Here is a 23,462-nt window from a genome sequence, read left to right on the forward strand (position 1 = left end):
GTAACATAGGCTACTTTTCTAACCGACTTTCAAAAAGGGAGTTGTGTTTTTCTACCTATGTACACTGAAATCTCCGAGATTTCTGAACCGATTTGCGTCATTTCTTTTTTAATCGATAGAGGAACTTTGCGACATTGTTTCATAAAAAATTTGGAGTCCAACTCCTCAATCCTGATGCTGCAGAGGATCTGACCAATCCACGCGGGCGAAGCTGCGGGCATCAGCTAGTGTAGTATAAAGTTCATATAAATAATTCAATATGAAGTATCAACTATAGTTTGATTTGAGACGGTGAATAAACATAATATTATTAACTGCTTTTAAGATAATGGGCGACATTATCTGTGTTGCCATAGTATTTACAAGATTATCAGTAAAATGTCTATAACTCAGATAACATCCGTAAACTAGTATAATATCATAATTTATATCTACCTAGTATATTTAAGATAACACCATGTTATATGGAAATGTTGGAAAAACTAAAAACACTTAGGTGCCTAGGTATATTTTGCTGAATTAGGAATCCCGTTGCTATTTCTTTTGTAGACTTAGTATCCCTTTTTCTTTGTAGTCCTAAGTCATAAAAGAGAGAACAGAGAGAAGAAGAGATGTTTTCGACGATAATATTTTAGTCCTTGACTGCAATCTCACTTGGTGATAAGTGGCGATAGATGAAACCTAGATAGAAGCGGTTTTCTTTAGCCAGTTTCACTAGTTAGCAAGCACATCTTTATCGGTAGGGTGATAACTAGCCACAGTAAAAAGCCTCTAATTTAAAAATGATAATTCCTAAATTGCCCCAACGCTGAAATCAAACCCGGATAGTGACACTTAGGTACGGATGCTGTTTGGAATGGAGATAGATTATACCCGTATACGTTTTATTCCGGAAAATCAAAGAGTTCCCACGCCAGATCCTTTTTTAAGGACCTGTCATCCCGTCTTGTGGAGTCCACGGGTGACCGGAGGTCTGGCAGTTACCTTGATCAGCATATTAGTCTGGCCATTCAACGAGGTAACGCAGCCACCGTTCTGGGCACCCTGCCTCGTTACAGTGATTTGGATGACATTTTCGTTTAATAATTTTTATATTTTTTTCGTTTTATAATTTTTATATTTAAGTCTTTTTGGTATTTGTGAATATTGTTTTTAAATAAAAAAAAAATTATAATTGCTATTGAAAAAAAAAGAGTTCCCACGGGATTTTTGAAACTCTACATCCACGCGAACGATGTCGCGGACATCAGCTAGTCTTATCTAAAAGACTACCCTGGGCAGGGTAGTCTTATCTAAAAGACTACCCTGGGCAGGGTACTTTGTATTGTTACAAAATAATACCTTTAAGCAATAATAATATATCAAAAGATAAGAACATCCGCGTGGCAAAAAGTGTTATCGGTCACACGAGGAACCTCTCCGGCCCATCGTAGTCATTCTCATAAATCATCGAATAGGCTAAGAGACCACCGTCACAGAGCTATCGATAAAATACATCGGATAAAACTTGACTCAGTTCGATTAAACAGGCTATGTAGCTAAAATAAAGCTAAAATAGGAAAATTATCATATACCTACTTGAATGTCGTGTTTCTATATTTTTAAAATCTGATGTCAAATCAAACTTCTATTAAAAAACCGGTCAAGTGCGAGACGGACTCGCACACAAGGGGTCCGTTGACCATTGTACAAATAAAACCGACTTCAAAAACGACAAACACTAAAAAGTAAAAAATAACTTTTGTTTAGCTACACGTGTAATGCACCTAGGTATGAAGTCGAGCGAGCATATTAAAACAAAATTAGAAATCCAAGAGTGAAGCTCGCCCGACTTCATACCTAGGTGCATTACACGTGTAGCTAAACAAAAGTTATTTTTTACTTTTTAGTGTTTGTCGTTTTTGAAGTCGGTTTTATTTTTCTTTTGAAAATTTTTTATTTCACAATTTTTAGTGGCCCCACTGTACTATAATATGCTGTGCCCAGTTAAAACCCTACTGTTTACTAAGCTATTACACTGATCGCGAGCAATTTGCTCCTATCCATTGAGGAGTTCTGTTCTTCATCTCCGAAGATATTCATCAGATCTTCACCAAATTTATATGGGACCACCTGCACAGTATATCCTTTCAAACAAAAAAAAAATTTTCCAAATCGGTCCAGGGGTCTTTGAGTAATCGGGGAACATACATAAAAAATATAAAAAAAAAATAAAAAAAAAAAAAAAAAAAGATCCCGACGAATTGAGAACCTCCTCCTTTTTTGGAAGTCGGTTAAAAATAATGCTTTCAAAAAACAGCTGTACAACACAAGTTAATGACGGACAGTGCCATCTATGATGTGATTTAGTAAACATATTATTTCTAACACTTTTTAACTTTTCCGTTCCGTGTTCTTCCCCGCGCCACACCCGGGCAAGGAGGCTACGCCTCGAGGCCCGTACCCCCGTCTTGACCTAGGTCAGATGGAGAAGACCCCGCTGCTGTTTTTAACTTTTTTGTAACTTTTAATTACAAGTTCACGGTTTTCGCATTTTTATCTTTACTTGTGTTATAAAACATTGCTACCTGCCCATGATACTAGGTCAACGGGAAGTACCCTACAGGATTTGATTCCCCTTGTCTTGACAGACACGACAGACAGACAACGAAGGGTGGATATGAGGGAATGATCGTACAAGGGTTCCATTTCTCTGGAGATGTGGGAACCCGCAAAATTATTATTACTAATGCCATTAAATTTTAGGTTGTCGTCTCTTATACTATAAGTATATCAAATGCGTGATAGTCGGGTGTTTTAGACGCGTGTAGGAGGCGTGGTGATAAGTGATAACGTATCTAAAGTCTAACACAAAATTTAGGTTAATTTGAGTTTTGACCAGCAAACAATGTAACTAGCTGCCGCTGGGTAATAATAATTATTATTAGGGTTCCGTACCTCAAAAGGAAAAACTGAATCCTTATTATGTTGTCACTTTGTTGTCCGTCTGTCTGTCCGTCTCTCCATCTGTCGCTCTGTCTATGTCGCTAGAGGGTACTCTCCGTTGAATCATGAAATTTGGCAGGTATGTAGGTCTTATAGCACAAGTAAAGGAAAAATCCAAAAACCGTATTTGTAGTTACATTACAAAAAAATGTGTTCATTATCAAATAATAATAGTATATTTAATTTTCAAAGTAAGATAACTATACCAAGTGGGGAATCATTTATGAAAAGGCTTTACCTGTACATTCTAAAACAGATTTTTATTTATTTTTATGCATAACAGTTTTTGATTTATCGTGCAAAATGTCGGAAAAAATTACCCTAGTACGTAACCATCACACTGCTGTTATCTCAGAGTAGGTTTAGATCTAGGTTTCAGACATGTCTAACGAGAACCCAATTATTTCTGCAGAAACCTATAACCTACTTATTCTTTGTTTAAAACTTTATTTCTTGTTCTAGTTCGATCTTGGCTGTCAAAATTGGAAGCGAACTCTCGTGGGGTCCATTCACAACACCGGTCTTTTTATATCACTGCCCCTCACTGGTATCATATCAGATAGATACGGCAGAAAGGTTGCCTTGGCTGTGGCCTCACTTATGAACGGCATCTTTGGGTTCCTGAGGTCCTTTTCTACCAGCTATATCATGATGCTTGTCTTTGAGTTCTTGGAAGCTGCTTTGGGAGCTGGAGCTTATAGCACTGCTTTTGTTCTTGGTAAGTTTTTTTTTTGTAATTTATAGACAAGCGCTTGGCTGTAATTAGACCTGCTGCCAAGTGATGATGCAGCCTATAAGATAGAGTGCGCTTGCTCAGAAGATGCCTATTCCCTCTTGACCTATGTATATAAAGATATTGTTTGACAGGCACGACAAATGGACAGACAGACAGATAAACAGACAGACAGTCAGACAGACAACAAAGTGACCCTATAAGGGTTTCGTTTTGAGGTACGGCCTTAAAAGTATCAAAAGGCGGTGATAGTCTAGGCTACCACTAGGCTATCACGGCTTTTTGATAATAATTGAGATAAACAATAAACATCTAATATAACTTCTTGAATTCAGCATTTATTTACAAAGCAATTCTTTTCAGCTGTGGAACTAGTAGGTCCTAAGGGCAGAGTCTTTGGAAACACCCTCATCAATGCTGTCTACGTGCTGGGTCTCATGTCCTTAGCATCTCTATCATGGTGGCTGCAGAATTGGAGACACCTCCTCAGGCTTATTTACGTACCAGCCATGTTTGTTGTGTCATACTACTGGATATTAAATGAAAGTGCCAGATGGCTGATCAGCAAAGGGAGGCATAATGAAGCTGCAGCAATTTTGAAAAAGGCAGCGAAAATGAACCGAGTAGATCTATCTGAAGATGTTCTATTACCTTTATATGAACTAGAGAAAGTTAACACTGATACAGACAACGAGAAAAGTAAAGACGCAAATAAGGTAGAGATAGAGGAAAATAAAGAGAATAAGCAATCGAATTTAATGAAAGTGATCAAATCTAGTATAATAAGGAAACGGGTAATGATATGCTCGTTTTTGTGGATAACATGTACTTTCGTTTATTACGGACTATCTATAAACTCAGTGTCTCTAGCTGGGAATAAGTATGTAAACTTTATGCTGGTAGCGTTTGTGGAGATTCCAGCGAACATTGTGTGTTTGTTAGTGTTGGACAGATTTGGGAGGAAGAAAGTGTTGATATTAACTTATGTTCTGAGTGCGTGTTTATGTATAAGTTTATCTTTCGTGCCAAAAGGTAAGCATTACTTAATTTATTTTTTCTTTAAGTTACAAGTTATTTCTAGAGTTTATTAATTTAAATTTGGACTTATACTTTCTATATGTTGAGTTCTAAGTTATAAAATCCCTTGGTATATCAGTGTATTGGCTATTCTCTTGAATGCTGATTGAATTGCTGCAATCTTTATAGGTAGCAAAGCATTTTCAATTTGAAATAAGTAACTGTTAGTACTATACCTACTTCATCATGTAAATCAAATCCATAATTTTAGCTCACGATCTCAGGATAGTTATAAATTCATAACTTTTGGTAGAGAATTTAATATAAATTCACCTATTATTACATTTAATCTTCTTGGAAGCAGCTTTTCAATCTCAAGATCTAAATGTTTTCATCGAGATTGAAGGTAAACAAATTATATCGAGATATTATACATCAAATAACAAAATCCCTTCACAAAATATATACTCTCAAAGATAATAAAATCATATTACCAGTCGTCAAAGACGCGAATATCTTTCCCAATCTCATCCAAGCACGATTTGACGCGAACAAAAGCCAATTTGATAATCCAGAAAACCGTTTACTTAAAGGAGAGTATTTGTCTCAGAATAAGCATAGGGGTAGCTCTCTTCTATAATCAAGGCTATTTGTACTCTAGATTGTCGAATAATTTCTTGAATAGACAAACAAGCAGATCACTTTGTTGATAAATTTCTGATAACACCATAGAATTCCAAATAAGTTAGTATATACTTATTTAGCAACTCTTACAAAATTAATTTCAAAGAACCCAATTAACTCAAGTGCCTATCCAACGCAACTTAAATAAAATTAAACCGTTGGATTAGTATTTATTTACCTATGGTAAAGGTACAAAGTTGCCTAGGTACTGTAGAAAAAGCCGTTACTTTGCGGAAGTCCGTGATGTACAAGAAACTGCAAGCTTAATCACACTAATATTATAAAGGAGAAAGTTTATATGTGTGTGTCTGTGTGTGTGTGTATGTATATTTGTTACTCCTTCACGCAAAAACTACTGAACGAATTTGAGCCGGAAACGGCTGAAATTTAGAATGGCAATAGATTATACCCTGGATTAGTACATAGGCTACTTTTTATTCCGGAAAATCAAAGAGTTCCCACGGGAATTTTAAAAACCTATATTCACGCGAACGAAGTCGCGGGTATCAGCTAGTTCCCTATAATAATATTAGGTAATCCACCAAAACAAACAAATCTATATGATACAACGTGCAATATAATATGTAAAACGCAATGCCTGCCCTCTCACTACTAAAGAAACAGAAAAAGCAAGCAGTTTACACCCTCAACACACAACTATTCAATAGTGCATTGTTTAGTGTATATCTCCTGAGGATGCTCCGGTGTCGGAGTGAAACTTACGTTGAGTCATGAGTGTGCACTAGACGATTTGATCTCGAAGATTTATTAATAAAAATTAAAAAAAAACTTCTGATTGCACAGTATTTAAAACAATGAAAATTTCCTGTATTTTTCTAGTAATTAGAAAGTAGTGGTGTATAACTCATCCATAGTACCATTTTTGTATAGTCTATTTTAAGTTTTTAAGTCCCGACCCAAAAAGAGGGGTGTTATAAGTTTGACGTGTGTATCTGTGTATCTGTCTATGGCATCGTAGCTCCTAAACGAATGAACCGATTTTAATTTAGTTTTTTTTTTTTTTGAAAGGTGGCTTGATCGAAATTGTTCTTAGCTATAATCGAAGAAAATCGGTTCAGCCGTTTAAGAGTTATCAGCTCTTTTCTAGTTTTCTTATAGAGGTCTTTGTGTCGTGGGTTTTTTAAATTTAGATTTATTAGAACTATGCTTTCCTGAAACGATTCTACTCTTTGTGAAAGCTTTGTGAAATTGAAATTTTTGCACATTAAAAATTACAAAAAAAAAGTACGTATGCGACATCTCCCCGTAACGTCTTTTGTTTAGATCCCGGAATTTTGCGGTGTTATTGTTTATCTAGCGATGACAGTGTTTGTTCAGTGGCCTGAATTAATGGAATATTCGAGTTAAGCCGATTTCAGCATCCGTCGCCCGTTGAAATGTGCTCTCTCTTACCATCTAAGAGCTAATAGCTATTGTTTTGACATCTAAACAAGATTGCTCATTTTCTATGACTTCCAACTTAATTATACACAACTAATTTGTAATAACTATAAAAAAAATTAGACTGCGCGTATGGCAGGCAGGTACGACTTGCAAAGTGAATTTGAACTAAAAAACGGCAAAGTGCGAGTCAGACTCACGCGCCGAGGGTTCCGTACTACAGTTGTATTTTTTCGGCATTTTGCAAGATTGACAAAAACTATTATGCATAAAAATCAAGATAAAAATAAATAAAAATCTGTTTAAAATGTACAGATAAAGCTCTTTCATATGATACCCAACTTGGTAGAGTTATCTTACTTTGAAAATTGAAAATACTAATTATTATTTGTTCGTGAACACATTTTTTTTTCTTTGTGATGTAACCACAAATTCATGGTTTCCCTTTGTGCTATAAGACCTACCTAGGTATCTGCCAAATTTCATGATTCTAGGTCAACGGAAGTATCCTACAGGTTTTCTTGACATTCGTCTGTCCGTCTGTCGGCCTTATATGTAGACCTGATTCTACATAATATAAGGCTTCCGTTTTTCCTTTTGAGATACGGAACCCTAAAAAACGCTTGCTGTTTGCTTTTTGTCGCAAGCATATGGATCCGCCATAAATGTTTAAATGTAACTGTTACAAGCTCTTCGCCTATAACAGTTAGGAATGACATTCCCTCGGATTTCGGACCACTCGAAAGGTTATATATCAAACATTGCATGAATAAATGAATGAACGCGGAAACGGTTTGATGTAGGTCTGATACACAGATTATAGGGAACAGATAGATGGAAGAAACTTTTCCTGATAGTGAAGCCTTTCGTGAACTGCAGCGGCAAATGTTTGATTTTCATGTATAAGGTTTGTTCATCAATCACTCATCACTAAAACTAGCGGTGTTTATGTAACAAGAGCAAACAGCAGACCATTTGCAAAACTCTAGATCACTATACCATTTCACAAATCAAAGCCTTTAAAAATGATGACTGGATTTTTATTGTTGTTGAGAGATTTTGGCTTATATTTTTTTAATTGATTCCCCTAGATCGATGTTATTATTTTTATTTCCCTTCTTCATTCTAGCGTCTGTTCTAATCTCTAATCTTTAGTTCTATTTGCATCTTATACTCAAAATCAAAACATTTATTCACAGTAGGTAACTCTTGTACAATGTACACTTTTTAATTGTCAGTTGTTGAATTTGTACGAATTATAATGTTGATAGTGAATTATTACGTAAACTTAAAGGGCTGCCAAACGTGCCCACAAAAAATTTGCCGGGTATTATTTTTATCATCAGCACTTCATAATTAGAACGATTAAAGCTTCCACCTATTATTTCCTTTTAGTCTGTGGCTGGATATTGCAATTTTAATAGCGATAAAATATAAGATTGCCGGTGACTCGACTGCGTATATTACCGTGTTTTGAGAATTGAGCGGAGTTTTATATGGAATAGGATTTTATACGAGTTTTATATTCGCTGGATTATCATTCGACGCCCTCCGCGTGTGCTATTGAAGACTCAAGCGCTTTTCGCTTGAATTTTCCGGGTCAAATCCTCTCTTGAATAAAGTAATAATTTCGTATTGGTCTGCGCCAAATGACAACTTTGCAGCGTTGCAGAGTATGGTAGGCGACAGGTCGAGAAGGCAATCAGGGTATGAGGCGTGGGGACGCACGTCACCCGCACGCATCCCGCACCGGGGTTAGCGCGGGGGATGTGCGGGTGTGCGGGGCGTACCCACCCCGATTGTCATCTGGAACTGACGCGTACTTTACTTTTTAACCCCAGACCCAAAAAGAGGGGTGTTATAAATTTAACATGTGTAACTGTGTATCTGTGTATGTGTCATCGTAGCTCCTAAACTAATGAACCGATTTTAATTTAGTTTTTTTTGTTTGAAAGGTGGCTTGATCGAGAGTGCTCTTAGCTATAATCCAAGAAATCGATTCAGCCGTTTGAAAGTTATCAGCTCTTTTCTAGTTACTGTAACCTTTACTTGTCGGGGGTGTTATAAATTTTTAATTTACACTATGTCAAGTTTTCTAATTTTTTTTTAATTATTTGATTCACAGATCAAAAATGGTTGTCGCTAGTCATATATCTATCGGGAAAGTTCTCTATAACGGTCGCGTACAGCTCCGTGTACATTTATGTATCGGAAGTGTTCCCGACCAACGTCCGACAGTCGCTGTTGGCTATTTGTTCGTCGTTGGGCAGAGTTGGGTCGACGTTGGCGCCGATGACGCCCTTACTTGTAAGTAAACAATTCATTTTGATATCTATGTGTCAAGTATTTGTGAAAATTGTCAAGGCATAAACTAAGTATGGAAGGTATGAAGGAAAGAGACCCCACGGACGTAGCCCGAGACGTTGTTCAGACCACATAAAAGAAGCGGTCAACACACCTATCTGCGATGCAATCGACGCGGCAAGAAACAGAGAGCAATGGAAGAACATCCTAGCAAAGAGGAGCCACGATCTTCAATTTGGAAACTTTGAAAAATTTGGAATTCAGTTGAGGAAACGACGCAAGAAGAAGAAGAAACTAAGTATGGGCTTAAGAAAGCTCAGAGTCATTTAGCGGGTGATGGACACAGGAGGACCTCATACCGCAGCGTTGGAAGAGGACCCCCCCCCCCCCCCCCACCCCATCTCGGTGAATTCAAGAAAAATCCAATGAATATCAACGAATCATACTTATTCGATTTTCGTTGGTTACGAGTTGCAACAAAGGTTATCGCTACGCACATCATCTACCAAGCCAACGCTTGGTTGATGAAAAATCCAGGAGAAAGTGTTGTCGCGTTGATTGTGCTTGGGCTGTCGGTCGGCTGTTTGATACTTACTCTATCGTTCTCCATTGTTGTTCTAGCGATTGCTATCAAAACTTTGTTATTAAATCTGTTCATTGTTGCTCGCAGCTCGGATAAACTTTAATTCTGTTCGGTTACTTTCATTGCGAGTTGGTGTTTAATATTAATTGGATTATTACGGTTTAATTATAACTTCGCGGTTTATCTACGCAATACGCGATCTAAAGTTTTTCTTTGTTCTTTTATATTTAAAACTAGCCGATGCCCGCGACTTCGCCCGCGTGGATTTAGGTTTTTCGAAATACCGTGCGAATTCTTTGATTTTCCGGGATAAAAAGTAGCCTATGTGCTAATCCAGGATATTATCTATCTCCATTCCAAATTTCAGCCAAATCCGTCAAGTAGTTTTCGCGTGAAGGAGTAACAAACATACACACACACACACACACACATGCAAACTTTCGCCTTTATAATATTAGTGTGAAGTGTGATGACCGATGAACCCGGACAGCAACGCACCGCACACAAGGCTCGGACGTCAACGTGTCTGTGGTACCACGGACGATACTCTTTCCCATGGTGTGTCATCCGTACGCAATATCACCGTGGGAAGCCGGTTTAATGGCCACGGACCTATATTAAACACAGCCATTTTTGGCGATCATTGAACTAATAGTTACATTCTTTCTCCAGAATCAATACTACCACAATCTGCCGGCGATATTCTTCGGGAGCATGGCACTAATTGCGAGCGTCCTCGTGTTCTCCCTGCCAGAAACCATCAACGTGGCTCTACCAGACACGGTGGAGGAAGCTGAGAGGATATCCAAAAGGAGAGACCAGAAAGAACCTGCGTAGAACTAACTCAATCAGATACAGGACGGAGCGTTGTAAATGAAAAATTGGTTCCTTATCGGTAGTTATTATCAAAACATTTTCTGCACCCCTAAATGGTTAACATTCCACACAAAAGGTATACCTACAGGGTATTTGGTAATTAGTATACAATGACGACACGTACCCATGCTACTTTGATCTGATAAATACAATGCTGAAGTAAAATGACAAAATAAAATTATAAAAATTTCCATACAAAATTTTAAATTTTTTTATGACCGTTGGCCTCGGCCTGTCTAAAGATGGCCAACGATCTCAGTGAGTTAGGGCACGTTAGGGTCATGAAAACTTTGACATAATTATTTTTTTAAATTTTGTATGGAAATTTTTATAATTTTATTTCGTCATTATACTTCAGCATTGTGTTTATCAGATCAAAGTAGCATGGGTACGTGTCGTCATTATATACTAATTACCAAACACCCTGTACAAAGCGTTTCGCTTCCTCGTTTCTACGGACAGCTTGAATATGAATTTCCTGTCCGACTTCGGTTTCCCCGCCACCTTCCACCTTCTTAGGTATTTTATAAACGTACCTTCGAGAGAAGAGTGATCATGCATAGGCATCTTTCGGACAGGCGCGGCTACACCTTAGGCTGCAACATTATTTACTTTTAGGTGTGATTGCAGTTAAGAGGGGTCTCTCCGTCACTCGCTCCATCCAAACGTAGTTCCAATTTCATTTGAATATTAAACAACCAAAGTCCATGAAATTTTGCAGACATATTCTAGAAACTAATGTCTATGCCTGTGGTTTTACAGATTTCTGTTAAAATATTCGGTTTCAAAGTTACGCGGTCTTAAAAATTCACATACAAATCTTTGAGCTCCTGTAATTTTAAAACTACATATTTTTAGAAAAATCAAAAACACCACAGGCACAGATATTGGTTTCTAGAATATGTCTGCAAAATTTCATGGATTTTGGTTGCTTAATATTCAAATGAAATTGGAACTACGATTGTATGGAGCAAGTGGCGGAGAGAGCCCTGTTAAGGCTATATTAGACAAGTATGTAGTTGTAAAAAATGGCTTGTTTTTATTACCCTGATGTCCTACCTCCTATGTCTTATATTTACCTGAACATGTGTTACACGAGTAATAGTAAAGTAGGTACTAAATATTAACTACAATGCAACGCTCGCTCCCGTGTTATACAAATTAATGGTTGTATTATGTACCTATTCCATTATTGTATACTCTAACTCAATATTTTGTATGAATTTTTTATCTATTTAGTATCTAGACCTTATTTTACGTAACCAGTGAGTTTCACACCTGCGAACTAACTTATGACCTGCTCAGCTCGCAGGTGTGGATGCTTCTTAAGGTTTAGCTTGCACTACTTTTTTGCTCGAGATTTTGACTCGAAGAGATGTAATATTCTATGAATAACGCCCACGCTACGGCTGCGATATAGGATTTCCTATACTTACCTACATAATATTGTAATGTTTTACTCAAAATATTTTAATAAAATAAAATATTGTATTAATAATATATAAATAAATTATTTCATTATATAAAATAAGTACCTACCTAATATAAAATAGCTATACAGCTTATAACAGAAACCTCCTAAAACTTTTATTTGCTAATAGGTTTAATATTACATATAATGAAACTGACTTATCCTTGCTTAGGTTATATATAACACTACGTTAATCATTTTTTGGTGATATTAAGTTTTTTCGTAAAGTCTGAAACAGAAAAACGTCCAACAAACCTCAAGAAATAAAAATCGGTCAAGTGCGAGTTGGATTCGCGACTTCAGACACAAAGGGCCCTTATATATGTGGTATGCAAGCTCAAGAAAATGAAACCAAGATGTTCCTTCATTACATTTTTTATTACAAAGAGAGGCTATCCTTACTTTGTTAGTACCTATAATATTTTAAGATTGATACATTTATTTTTATACATACCAAAGTACCTATTTATTATTAGATTTGACTATTCTCGATATTACATTTTGTATTGTGAAAATGCTTTTTAAAAAAAATCGTGTATATGTATAATATCACAAACACATTCAATGTGATTTTTTTTTAGTAAATTATGAAATAAACATTTATGAAAATCTAAGTATTACATTTTATTGACCCAAAACTTAAGTTCTAGGAGGAAGTGGTTCTCAATTCATCGGAATCTTTTTTTTAATGTATTATGTTCTCCGATTACTCAAAGACGCCTGGACCGATTTGGTTTTTTTTTTGTTTGAAAGGGTATACTTTGCAGGAGGTCCCATATAAAGGCAATAAATATTATGATGAGTATCTTCGGAGATGGAGAACAGAACTCCTCAATGGATAACAGTAAATTGCTCGCGATCAGTGTAAATAGCTTACTAAACAGTAGGCTTTTAACTAGGCATAGCATATTTTAGTGCAGTGAGGCCACTAAAAATTGTGAAATAAAATAACTGACTTCAATTATTTATTTTATTTTTGAAAGAGTTTGTTAACACTCTGGTCGCCTCACAGGACGCTCCCACATAGGTCACAGACTAGCTTTACCACAAACCCTCCTAGAATAAAAATGTTACAATCTGAAAAAGAAAAGTGCACTCTGACACTGAAAAAAAAAAACTCTGAAAAAAACTGAATCTCTGAAAAAATTGGCAGAAGTCCGTTTTTCAAAAGAACTTTCAATGATACCCAGGTACGTATAGTGCGCGACAGATTGAGATGGCAACTGGGGTGGAGACTTGCCGCACAACCTGCGCAAACACGCTGTGGGCGTGCGGGGAGTCCCCCCGCCTCATACTCCGCTTGCCATCTCAACCTGACGTTTATCTATACATATAATAAAATTGTAGAAAAGTGGTGTCTGTACAATGGAAATATATAAAAAAAAGTAGCAGGGGTTGTTATTATATCGATGCCGAACCCGAAATTGTAATTAATTTTTTTTTGTCTGTTTGTCTGTGTGTTTGTGCACGCTAATATCAGAAACGGCTTATTCGATTTAGATACGGTTTTCACTAATATGTTGTAGTAAGCTTCACTTAACAGGGCTCTCTCCGTCACTCGTTTCCACTCGTTTCATACAATCGTAGTTCCAATTTCATTTGAATAATAAGCAACCAAAGTCCATGAAATTTTGCAGACATATTCTAGAAACTAATATCTGTGTCTGTGGTGTTTTAGATTTTTCTAAAAATATGTAGTTTTAAAATTACAGGGGCTCAAAGATTTGTATGAAAATTTTTAAGACCGCGTAACTTTGAAACCGAGTATTTTAACAGAAATCTGGAAAACCAGAGACATAGATATTAGTTTCTAGAATATGTCTGCAAAATTTCATGGACTTTGGTTGCTTAATATTCAAATGAAATTGGAACTACGATTGTATGAAACGAGTGGAAACGAGTGACGGAGAGAGCCCTCTTAACATTTAGTGTTTATTTCATGTCAATCGGTTCATAAATAAAAAAGTTATGTCAATTTAAAGAATCACGGCAAACATTTTTAACGTACAGACTACAGAGTACGTACTACACGCCTCGCGCCTGAGCGTCCGTGGCTATATAAAGCGCGGTCACTATTCCACGCGAACGAAGTCGCGGGCACAGCTAGTTATACTTATGTTTTCACAAATAAAATAAACGCCTGTAGAATTAAGGTAAAAAAAACCTGATTTTGCACATTGCATTAAAACTTTACAAGGCGTTAAAAATGCAACGGTGAACTTGTTAAGGGTCCGCGCACACCGAACACAGTTCGCGCGCGTAAGGCGTTCAGACTGAGAATAATATTATGTCGCAGTGTTGTTATATTGCATGATACATCACACAGGAATTATTGTGGACAGCAAATTTTTTCATTGCATGTTACCTTGCATCAGTTGATACGCACACACAGGTTACTGTGAAACTGAAAAGGCACGCTCGTCACTGCACTTATTCGTATTATTATTGTAGCATACTCTCACCTTTTCTATACCTACCTACCTTGAGCCAATTGATCAGACCGACCGCGCCCTTACATTGCTTGAAATAAAATATTATTCAAACTTCAACCATTCAGAATCTACTATGCGATTTTGCTATCAGTTTTTGACTTTTTGCTTTTAAAAGCAAAACTTTTTCTTATTTTTCAGCCGAAATCCGATGAATGATGCATGCATGCCGCGTTTACATTCACTCAAATCGTACCGGATTGTGTAAAAATAAATATGTACTGTATAGACTTCACTCGTGGCGTCAATATACAGAGTACTGCGGTCGAAAATGGCCCTAACCAAATATGGAATACTCTCCAATCAATCTAGTATCGCCGTTTCTGAATAATTTTAGCGATCGTCAAATATTTGGAAAATTCAGACGGACTAGCTGATCTCCTGGAGTATCTGAATATTGAATATTGGATGTCAATTCTTTAAAGAGAGCAACCGCCGCGTTTCTTGCTGGTTCTTCTCGGTAGGAAAGGCATTCGGAACCAGTGGTAGATGCTTTTGACGATTCAAAAGTGGGTACTTTCAAAAGTTTGACTGAATAAAAAATGTTTTATTTATTTATCCTTTCTTAAACCTAAGTTATACCGAAGTGTACCTAAGTTATAAAGAAGTTAGTTATAAAGAAGTAAGTTACAAGTAAGTGTACCTAAGTTATAAAGAAACCCTTACCTTTTGACTGGGACAGGGAAGTTTCCCTCGCGCAGTGGTGAGCGCTGTAGTCTTATAAGTGCGAGCTCCCGGGTTCGATTCCCGGCAGGAGAAATTTCTGGTGATAGGCTTCGGCTCTAGCTATTTACCACTCTACCGTCAAATCCGTACCGCCCAGGATTTAACGTTCTGGTACGGTGATGCAAGAATTCTAACATTACCCATACATCCAAATCTGTTCCCGCATTTAGAATACAAGCTATGGTAGAAAAAAGAAACACACATACACACTGAAACTCTTTATTTTCTTATTTTTTATCTGCCTCTGCATTACTGAAGGTCAGCAGTCAGTTGTCTAAACTCCTCGTCCAATGGCTAGGCGGAATAGTTCTCCGACGGTTTTAATGCCAGTCCACTCCCTTATATTGTAACGTAGCCATGACTTCTTTCTTCTTTCCACCCCTCTTATTCCAGCTATTTTACTCATCATAATTGTCTGCAGGAGGCGGTACCTATCATGTCGCAAAGTATGTCCCAGATACGAGATCTTTTTTTAAAGAAAATACCGAGCAAACAAGCAGGCAGGTCACCTGGTGTTAAGTGATTACCGCCACCTATGAAGCACCACCAGAGGTACCGCCGATGCATTGCCGGCCTTTCAGTAATCTTGCGTTGCTTGATGGTTTTATAAAAAAAACTTTTTTTCTGGTAAGTAAACAGTACTTACCATTGCCAGTTGCCACTGAAGCTTGCGTCAATAAAGTTGTTTGAGTGAAGTCCCGCACTTCACAAGTTAACGGGTTAAACCGCTTATCTTAGCGGAGGCTGTGGTATTTTTAGAACACCGCGGTCTCTCTACAGGGGTGTTGTGAACATGTGCAAGCGCATTCTTATCGATGCAAGTTGAGCTAAGTACATAGGCAAAAAAACACCGACACAAAAACCTCTAAAAAGTAAAAAAAAAAAAAGTAAGTACTTAAGTATCGTTTAAGTTAATCTATGTAATTACTTAGTAAAGTTTTTGTCCAAGCGCTAATTCCTACCGAGAAGAACTAGCAAGAAACTCGGCGGTTGCTCTTCTCAAATGTTCAAAAATAAAATCTGCACCAAGCGCTTTCAGCGCCATAAATGAAGACGGTAAGAACTTACTCATTTTTCATTTTCTCAGTACAAAACAAACTTTAATCTCTGACCTTGTTAAATTAAAGTAAACAAAACCCCAAATTTAACAGGGCTCTCTCCGTCACTTAATCCATACAATCGTAGTTCCCATTTCATTTGAATATTAAGCAACCAAAGTCCATGAAATTTTGCAGACGTATTCTAGAAACTAATATCTGTGCCTGTGGTGTTTTAGATTTTTTTTAAATATGTAGTTTTATATGCGAATTTTTAAAAACGCGTAACTATAAACCGAATATTTTAACGGAAATCTGGAAACCCACAGGCATAGATATTAGTTTCTTGAATATGTCTGCAAAATTTCATGGTCTTTGGTTGCGTAATATTCAAATGAAATTGGAACTACGTTTGTATGGAGCGAGTGACGGAGAGACCCCTCTTAAAACAATAAAACTTTCCTGTCTGTAATGTCATCCAGTTCATGCAGTCTGCATCATTGGGGTCACACGGCCACGGTCTTCATTGATAATATTATGACTGTCTTGTCTAGTCTACAAGGCTTTAACCTTGAAACTTTTTGACGTGACAACGTCTTATAATTCGATTTAGATAGAGCCGGCTGCACGCACGAAAAAACATGACTCATGCGGCGTTACCTCGCTCTGAGGCGTTCCATGTAAGGCTTGAAGTGCAAGCGAGAGCGCGGAACGAGCGACAAAGAAGCACAATCGGCCTTTTTTGTCACGTTCAACTATCGTCAGTAAACCGACTTTACAGACAACCAATTTTTTTTTACCTTTTCAGCCGTTTAAACAAGTTAGTTTTACACCCTTTTGCATTGTTATGCAAACTTGAAACCAATTGTTTAATGTAAGTGTGGAGGTAAGTAACTAGGTACTTACTTAACTACTAGGTAGGTAGTTACTTAAAAAATTGTCAGTCAATGGGGACCCTGTAGTCCTGTTGGCCCTGTTAGCCGTGTCCCCTGTTACGGTATTGTATTAGTCTGTGTAATATCCTAACGTCATCTGTCACTTGTCACATACTTGTCACTTGTCACCTATCGCTGTCTTGATACAATGTCTGTCTGTGTCGTGTGAATGGAAATAAAGTCAAATCCAAGAGCATCCATCTTTTATTTGTAACACACCAATGAAATATGGTGCCAGAACAGGGATCACAATAAAGAAAAACAATGCAGGACGAAGATTTTGTGAACACAAAGCCTAGAAGACCACCAGGTCACAGCGAGTCGTCAACCAGCCACGCCATGACGCCATTGCCAGTAGGCATGACCCTGCCGCCGTTCATCGTTGAAGGTAACAACGTCCCATTGCTATGGAAAAAATGGCTCACACGACTGAAAGTCTATTTAAAGGCAAATAATTTAGATGAAGCCGAAGATGCACGTAAAACAGCCATTCTCTTGCAATTCATCGGATCAGATTGTCTGGAAATTTTTTACTCATTTGACCTAGATATCGAAAAAGTTAGTTTTGGCGATCTCTGTAACAAATTTACACAGTATTTCACTCCGAAAATAAACGTCACGATAGAAAGGCATAAATTATTTAGCAGGAAACAACTACCAAATGAATCTATAGACACCTATGTCACGGATCTAAAAAATTTAAGTCACACTTGTGAATTTGGTGACATACGTGAAAGCTTGCTCAGAGACATATTTAGCTGGAACTGCAACAACACTTACTATAAAGAAAGGATTCTAATTGAAAAACCGAACACCCTAGAGGAGGCAATAAACATAGCCAAGCGCTGTGAGTCTACTAAACAACAAGCAAAAGCATTGGAAGACGCATCATTACATTTCATAGGACGCGTGTCAAGATCACCAAGTCGCAGAGACTCTTCCCATAGAAACAGGTCCAGACACCAGTCACAGCAAAGACGTCAACGCACACCATCAACGTCAAGTCAGAGGAATACATCATGTGGTCGGTGCGGTCAGGTACATAGATTCAAGTGCCCAGCTCAAGGTGTCAAGTGCAGAAAGTGTAATAAGTCCAATCATTTCGCTCAGTTTTGCCGTTCACATCAAGTAAAAGTAGTCAATTGTGAAAATCAGTCTGTAAATAATGAATCTTTGTTTTATGTTGGTTCTGTCTACTGTATACAGGATGATAAGTCTAATTTGTCAAAACCTTGGAATATTGATCTATGTATAAACCAAATACAGGTAAATTTTTTATTAGACACTGGAGCAGACACAAATATTCTATCCATTCACACATACAACTCATTAAATCTGCCACTTTCCAACATACACAAAAGTAAGAACACACTTTCTACATACAGTGGAGAAATTATCCCTCTGGTAGGTCAATGCAATTTGTCAGTGATTCATAAAAATAAGTCATATACAGTTAACTTTCATATTGTCGACATGAAAAGTCAAAATATTATAGGTAGGGATACCTGTAAAACTTTAAATTTAGTAAGAAAAATTAATAGTGTTTCTTTCCAGAATTTAACATGTCAAGATATAGTTGATACAAATAAGGACTTGTTTGAAGGTTTAGGTTGTCTAACAGATTTTCAATGCGAACTAACCTTGAAGCCTAATGCAACTCCATCTATAGAGGCATGCAGAAGGGTTCCATTCCGTCTTCATCAACCACTAAAACAAGAGCTAGAATCTATGGAAAAAAGTGGAGTCATACAACGAGTTGAAGAGCCTACTGAATGGGTAAGCGCTCTAGTCTTAACCTCAAAAAAGAATGGTAAATTACGTCTGTGCATTGATCCTAGAAAGCTAAATCAGTCAATTTTAAGATCACATTTCCAATTTCCAACCTTAGATGAAATTAAATCTAGTCTTACTGGAGCTCAGTATTTTTCAACATTAGATGCCAATAAAGGCTATTGGATGCTCAAGTTGTCAGAAGCTTCTTCTAAGCTCTGTACATTTATTACACCTTTTGGACGATATAGATTCACTAGGTTACCCTTTGGTATAAATGCAGCTCCAGAAATATTTCATAGAGAAATGATAAAAAGATTTGGTGATATTGAAGGTGTTAAAATTATGATGGATGATTTTCTTATTTATGGTAGAACTGTAGAAGAACATAATCAACGGTTACAAAAAGTCTTAGAAAGAGCACGTCAAATTAATGTAAAATTTAACAAAGAAAAGTCTGTGTTTTGTCAAAAAGAAGTCAAATATTTAGGCCATATATTTAGTGAAGAAGGTGTACAAGTTGATAAGTCTAGAGTAAAAGCTATTTGTAACATGCCAAGTCCTAAAAATATAACAGATCTTCAAAGATTCCTAGGTATGGTCAATTATCTTAGTCCATTTATTAAAAATTTGTCACAGCAAATAAGTCATTTGCGAGCACTTTTATCAAAAAATACTGAATGGTATTGGTCAGAGCACCATGAGTCTCAATTTAATAATATTAAAAAAGTTATTTGTTCAACACCTGTCTTAACATACTATGACCCTAAAAAGGAAATAATTTTATCTGTAGACGCATCGAAGGATGCCATGGGTGCAGTGTTATCCCATGACAAGCAACCCATTGCATATTCGTCTGCTTCTCTAAGTAAAATACAACAGTCCTACTCGCAGATCGAGAAAGAACTACTAGCTGTCCTCTTTGGTTGTACTAAGTACCACCAATACATATATGGTCATAACATAACAGTGGAGACAGACCACAAACCTCTCATAACTCTTTTCAAAAAAGCTCTATATGACATTCCCCCAAGATTGCAAAGAATCATGCTTAGATTGCAGCCGTATGATCTAACTGTTGTATACAAGCCTGGTCGTTACTTATATATTGCAGATACTTTGTCTAGAGCAGCATTAAGTGAAACTTGTTTGTCAGAAGTTGATCAAGATATAGATTTACATGTTAATATAATAATGTCTAATTTGTCAGTCAGTCCAGAGAAATTAAAAGAAATTCAAGAGTCTACAGTCCAAGATCAAACATTAAGTCAAATAATTCAATATTGTCACAACGGATGGCCTGAACATAAGCGTTCAGTTAGTCAGTCAGTCAAATCTTATTATAGTCTCAAAGATCAAATATATGTCATTGATAACGTTGTCTTCAAATCTAACTGCATTATAATCCCAGAGTCAATGAGAGAGTATATATTAAAACTAATTCATTCTGCCCATCAAGGTATAAACAGCTCAATCCGTCTAGCAAAAACTACAGTCTTTTGGCCAAATATGCAAAATGACATAGAAAAATATATAGGTCAATGTAACATTTGTCTATCTTACCGTCGAAATAATAGTAAAGAACCAATTATGCAACATGAGTATGAAAACATACCATGGTACAAAATTGGTATAGATATTTTTGAATTTGAACGAACTAAATACTTAATGGTAGTTGACTATTATTCAAAGTATATAGAACTTGCCAAGTTAACATCAGGCTATTCAGCTAGCCAAGTAATTACACATTTAAAGTCAATATTGGCCCGTCATGGAATTTGCAGGATTGCAATAACAGACAATGGCCCCCCGTTTAATAGCAAAGAGTTTAAGTTATTCACTCAAGAATGGGACATAGAACACATAACTTCTAGTCCATACTTAAGTAGATCAAATGGTTTAGTTGAAAGGACTATTGGAACTATAAAAAATATGTTAATTAAGTGTAAAACTGACAAATCTGATATGTATTTAGCATTACTTTTGTACAGAAATACCCCTAAACAAAGTCAATATTCACCAGCAGAGCTGTGTATGTCTAGACAACTGCGTACAGTAGTTCCTACTGGAAAAGAAAACTTGCTACCTAAGCTTTGTGATATGAATAAAATAAAGAAATTAAATGAAAAACAAAAGTCATACACAAAATTTTATTATAATAAACATACAAAAATTCTTAAACCATTGCATGTAGGTGATAAAATCTTATTTAAACACAAACCTGAACACAAAAAATGGGTTCCTGGAGTTATTATCCAGATAGGTCCTGAACCTAGAAGTTATCTAATAAATAGTGAACTAGGACAGTTTAGGAGAAACCGTCAGTTTATCATTAAACAGTCAGTACACACATAATATCATTTTCCACAGCACACAACACAGTCAGTATACCTATAAAGATGTAAACAAAATGAAATTGTTATTTGTTAGTAAGTTTGTTAGTATTTCAATTATTTAAAGATGTAAACAAAATGTTAGTGTACAGGTATTTTTGTACAGATATTTAATGTACATATATTTAATGTACGACTGATGTCGCTGGATATATAGTAGCGCCGTGTTCTCTACCAGGGTAGTAATAAAAACAAAAGAAATGAACACTAAAAAAATATATATTATAATTCACAATTTTAAGTTACAATTTGTAAACGTCAACATGATACAACGGGCTAGAGGCAACTAACGAATTACGCTACGTCGTTGCACGCGTAGCCTCTAAAATGATTACTCGCTAGTGCCTCTACATCACACCACCCCAAATTTTTATCTTAATAAAAATTAAACAAATACAAATTTCCGCAACCTTAATTTTATTTCACAATATTCGTTCTTTATTTTTCGACAACCCTAACAATGTTTCCGATCCGCTTACCCAACAAATCATAATTTAAACACGTCACCCAGTTAAAGTGTTCCTTTGATTCGATGCATGGTACATCTCTTAACACATCATACTTGAGATGAGGTCACTACAACTTGAGCGGGTGGCGACGGGGTCGCTGTGGCAATACCACGTTCAATTGTTGCTATTCCCACGCCATCCAGCCTTCGTTGCACTCAACGCTTCGAATGTTGGTTACATTACATTTTACATTTACACACTATCCAATAAATTATAACAATCGTCAACCACTCTAACACTCTTAATAATAAGGTTTAGTTATGACTTCTAATAAAAAATAATACATGAATAAAATAAAAAATAATATATGCGGATCGGGGCCATTTTACAATACTTATTTCGTAATACTTATTGCTTAATTGCTAGTTGATACTCAAATTATTCTACTGATACCTAACGGGCGTTTTGCTGACTCTCCCACTCCGAGTAGTACGGATTGTATGAGTCGGCAAAACGTCATCGTCACTAAATCTACATTTTTTCTTACATGACGTTTCACCCGGCGTCTGTCGTGGATTTTTGATATCCAGGACAAAAGCCGGTTTTAACCTGTCAATTGAAATAAGTGCTTGTCTATTGGGTAACTGTACTAAGTATGCTTTTTCCAACCGCTTTATGACGTCATAGGGACCGTCATACGGTGGTTGTAGACACTTACGCATTACATCGTTTCTAACAAAAACTTTTTTACAGTCTTTTAAAGCAGGGTGCACAAAAATTGTTCGAGAGTCTCTCTGTGTCTCAGGTTTCGGTCTTAAATTACTAATTACCTGTTTCAACTGCTTTAGGTACTCCTCACCGTCCGTTATCTTACTATCCGATGGTTCGAAAAATTCTCCAGGGAGCCTCAGAGTTCGCCCAAAGGTTAATTCCGCGGCACTTACCCCTGTGTCACTGCGTGGTGCTGCACGTAGTCCCATCATAATGGTGTGCATTTCTTCAACCCACGATCTATTGTCCTTTAATCTCGCCATTAAGGCGGCCTTAAAACTACGATGCCATCGTTCGATCATGCCATTACTTTGTGGATGGTACGGTGTCGTCCTAAACTTATGAACCCCTAAATATTTCATTAACTGTCTAAAGAGACTGCTTTCAAATTGCTTTCCTTGATCTGAGCTCAAATTAATAAAACACCCATGTCTAGTAATCCATCCTTCATACACGAGTTTGGCTACTGTCTTCGCACAAATATCTTTAATTGGAAATGCTTCCGGCCAACCCGTTTCTCTATCTATCATTGTAAGACAATACCTGTAGCCTTCCTCTGAAATAGTGAATGGGCCTGTAATGTCAATGTGTAAATGACACATTCTATCTACTTTTGCAAATTGCCCTAAAGGTGACATAGTGTGTCTGTGAACCTTTGCTTTTTGACACTCTATGCACGACCTAGCCCAAATACCTATATCTTTATTCATCCCAGGCCAAAAATAATTATTAGTTACCATTTTCCTTGTTGTTCTAATGCCTGGATGGCTGAGGTTATGTATTGTTTCGTATGCGATACGCCTAAACTGTTTTGGTAAGTAAGGCCTAGCCTTATCGC

At 36.8% G+C, this 23,462-nt stretch overlaps 1 protein-coding gene across 1 annotated transcript in view; it reads left to right on the forward strand.

Moving 5' to 3' along the window:
- LOC123874380 (organic cation transporter protein-like) overlaps positions 1-10,705 on the forward strand; it is a 29,433-nt gene extending 18,728 nt beyond the window's left edge. Inside the window, exons 3-6 of the mRNA XM_045919682.1 lie at positions 3,448-3,703; positions 4,082-4,750; positions 8,946-9,127; positions 10,380-10,705. Of these exons, the coding sequence (XP_045775638.1) occupies positions 3,448-3,703; positions 4,082-4,750; positions 8,946-9,127; positions 10,380-10,544 (1,272 nt within the window). The 3' untranslated portion in view covers positions 10,545-10,705. The remainder of the gene's footprint in view (positions 1-3,447; positions 3,704-4,081; positions 4,751-8,945; positions 9,128-10,379) is intronic.
- The last annotated feature ends 12,757 nt before the right edge of the window (positions 10,706-23,462 follow it).

This window comes from Maniola jurtina, chromosome 18 (assembly GCF_905333055.1).
Source record: "Maniola jurtina chromosome 18, ilManJurt1.1, whole genome shotgun sequence".
NCBI classification, from domain to species: domain Eukaryota; kingdom Metazoa; phylum Arthropoda; class Insecta; order Lepidoptera; family Nymphalidae; genus Maniola; species Maniola jurtina.